General features: G+C 42.3%; 1 protein-coding gene across 1 annotated transcript in view; it reads right to left on the bottom strand.

The window, feature by feature from the left end:
• LOC109951068 (disco-interacting protein 2 homolog C-like) overlaps positions 1 to 3,361 on the bottom strand; it is a 69,831-nt gene that overhangs the window by 24,520 nt on the left and 41,950 nt on the right. Inside the window, 4 exon segments of the mRNA XM_020585346.1 lie at positions 1,488 to 1,597; positions 2,135 to 2,246; positions 2,553 to 2,674; positions 3,266 to 3,361. The exon segment at positions 3,266 to 3,361 is cut by the window's right edge and continues 11 nt beyond it. Of these exon segments, the coding sequence (XP_020441002.1) occupies positions 1,488 to 1,597; positions 2,135 to 2,246; positions 2,553 to 2,674; positions 3,266 to 3,361 (440 nt within the window).

The raw sequence follows: 3,361 nt of genomic DNA, 5'->3' as shown, positions 1-3,361 counted from the left end.
GATGGGTTGCAGATGACCCGGATTTCATCCCAAGCAAATATGACGACAGGTTTAATAACTGGATTACAAAAGGATTAACCAGCTATAATTAATTTGTCCAAAAGGGGACACTGCAAACCTTTGACACCCTGAAACATAAATATGGGTTGAGCTCCGAGGACTTCTTCAGATACCTACAGGTTAGACACTATTTTAATGAGAATATCAAAGTGCCCTTAGCCGACCAGGGATTCCTTCAAACATTTATTTCACTAACAAAATTGTCACCCACACAAATTATTTCCAAATTATACAACAGCATTCAGCAGAGTAAGAGGAGGAACACATATTACATAAAAGAGAAGTGGGAAAAAGAAGGAGGGTTAACTATCACAGAGGAGAATTGGGAACACATATGTCAGATGCAATGGGCTTCAATGGAATCAGAACATTTGGCGCGAATTTTGTTGGAAAAATATCAGATTTTTCATTACCCCTGCTCAAAAAAGATATCAAGGAACTGGAGATGCTTGTTGGAGATGTGGCCACAAAGGGGCAAATCACTTCCATATCTTTTGGAATTGTAAAGTTGTTCAGAAATACTGGTCTGAGATCCATGAACATGTACAAAACATATTTTCAATTACCTTACCATTAACATTTGAAACCATGTATCTGGGTAACATAGTAATTGATGGGTTTAATAAGAAGGACAAGAATTTACTATACAGTGAGGAACAGAAGTATTTGAACACCCTGTGATTTTGCAAGTTCTCCCACTTAGAAATCATGGAGGGGTCTGAAATTCACATTGTAGGTGCATTGGGCCAAAATCATCACAATTAAAAGACCCAATGGCTTAAACTACTTCAGTCTATGTGTACTGAATTTATATAATACACGAGTTGCACTATTTGAGTTGAATTACTGAAATAAATGGACTTTTCCACGATATTCTAATTTATTGAGATGCACCTGTATATTCTGCTGCCCGCGAGCAAAAAAGCTGTCACACGAAGATGGATCAAACCCGAACAACCAACAACCGATGACTGGATGGACATCATATAAGAGATTTATATAATGGAAAAAAATGTCCATTTCACTCAGACTGCAGAAAGACACATTTTACCAGATATGGTCGAAATGGACGGAATATGTGAAACCTGTGAGGCCTCACTTCACTTTGTGTAAAACCGCTGGGTGCCTATGTAGTAGAAGAGCTACATTGACTATCTATACACAGTGAGGTACCAATAGAGAAGAGGTTCCCCTGCCCCGGTCATGTTCTTTGTTTGTTGTTCTTTTTCATTTTGTTTTTCTGGTTAAAAAAAGCAAAAGTATTGTATAGTAATACATTGCAGATTGTACTCATTATGCAGTGTGCTTTTTCAATAAAAAAAGTAAATTGAAAAAATAAATTTTATAAGGATGAAAGTGGGTTGAAAAGATGGGGCGAGAGGCTGACAACAGTTTGGTCAAGTGATGAAGACTAATGGTGAGCTGACCTGAACTCCAGCCAGCATCCCAGTCGTTGACACACTGAAGTCCAGGTAGGCCAGACCGTCAGGGTTGGTGGGCTTATGGAGAGCTGGAGGCTTCTTCTTTGGCAGGTCATCTGCAGCGAACACATATTTGTTTTATGACACTCGAGAGAATAGTCTGCGGAGTCACACACATTTCTCACACAGTGACCTCATGCTGAACCCACAGTGCTATTACAGCATCTTGTACCAGCGGTGGAAACAGGACTACGTGTTCTGTTGGAGTGGGCTTATGGAGAGCTGTTAGATAGCTGAGATCCCACCAGAAAACAATGACAGGTGAACCTTAGCTTGGCCCAGACACTGGATTTATGGGTTTAAAGTTAGCCAGGGAAGTTTTGACCACTATGAGCACCAGTGGATGAGTGGTCGTTTTGTTTGTATCTCATGATGCAGATGGTTTCATGCGACAGCTGGGGGCAGTAGTGTCATCTTAGAAATTTGACAATAAAATGCACAGAAGAAGAAGAGATTGACAGTAGATATCAAAACATTTAAAAAATCTTCTTTTGTCAGGACGCCATTAAGGTGAGGGTGGAAGTTAAAGGGTTTGGTGCAAGAAAAAGTGGCACAGGTTTCCATGTTTGTGTGTATTAGAGAGACTATGGTACCAGTGTCCAGGACAGGAGGCCAGTTCCTGATGTCCACAGTGGCCATGGCCTCCTTGGAGCGCAGCAGCTTACAGATGACCGCTGTGGTCATCACACAGGCTGAATGACTGACCTACGGAGAGTGAGAGAGACAGAGGAGTGTACTTAGTAATAAGATGATAATTTAATTGTCTGTTTCTTTTCCCCACAGGTCCGAATTCAGCTACACAGCAGCAGTCCTGAAGCCAGAGCGCTTCGCTTTAAAGACACTTCAAAACATCAATATCACATAAGCTAACAAACTTTATTACTGCACACAAGGACAATAATAATAGGATGTGATGGTTTGATCTGTCTCAAAGGTGTCCAACCCTAGTTATTAGTTAATTAAATCATTTGTAAAAGTGTATGCTTAGCATTTTATAGTAAAGTCCCTGACCTCGACAATCATCTTGACGGTGGGCAGGGTGGTGGAGATGTTCTGAGGGTGGGGAGGTCGCACTGTGATGGGAACACAGCCTGCGTACAGGCAACCGTAGAAGGCGGCGATCAGGTCTATGCCTACAGCAAACACAGTCACAGGCAGAGAGAAACACAGATCACTTCAAATCCTCCAAACCAGTGCTACAACCATGGTCATTGTTTGAGTATGGGATAGGTCATCCTTTCTTCTGTCCCCAGTATGAAGAAGGTTTGTGTGAGATGTGTTCAGTGCTAGCAGGTGTGTGTTTGCAAACGGGTGTGTGTGATCCATCTTGAACTAATGGATGAGCTAATTGTCCTCTTCTGGCAACAGGCCATGGCATCTTGGACCCTTTTTTATTGTCTGGTCTTGTTGTACTGTGGACTACTGAAACTCTGCAGTTAGGGGGGAGGAGATGCATGTTAACTTTAGGTAGGGATTTAAGTTATTGTCATTTGGTTTCTGTGGTTTGTTATGTTACTGTCCTCAGTAAAATGTTCTGGCCTTGCCCATCCTGAAGTTACATGCAGCTCTGTGTTCATTTTGATCTGCACCACGTGACAAATAAACAGTAACTATTTGATTAGAGCACTGTTTCCATGGTTGCTTGGTAACTGAAGAAGCTGAAGTTTGTTTCACGTCGTGCCTCAGCCACCTGGACGCAGGCACCAGTGTGCATTATCTCTGACCTGGAGGGTAGACGAGAGCGACATGGTCTCCTTCCTGCAGACCTCCTCTCTCAATCAGCAGAGCAGCCCCTCGCTCGGCTCTCTTTTGAAGCCGCA

This window comes from Monopterus albus, unplaced genomic scaffold (genome assembly GCF_001952655.1).
Source record: "Monopterus albus unplaced genomic scaffold, M_albus_1.0 scaffold362.1, whole genome shotgun sequence".
In the NCBI taxonomy this organism is placed as follows: domain Eukaryota; kingdom Metazoa; phylum Chordata; class Actinopteri; order Synbranchiformes; family Synbranchidae; genus Monopterus; species Monopterus albus.
Note: the sequence above shows the minus strand (reverse complement) of the source record. Positions and strands in the feature narration are given on the sequence as shown.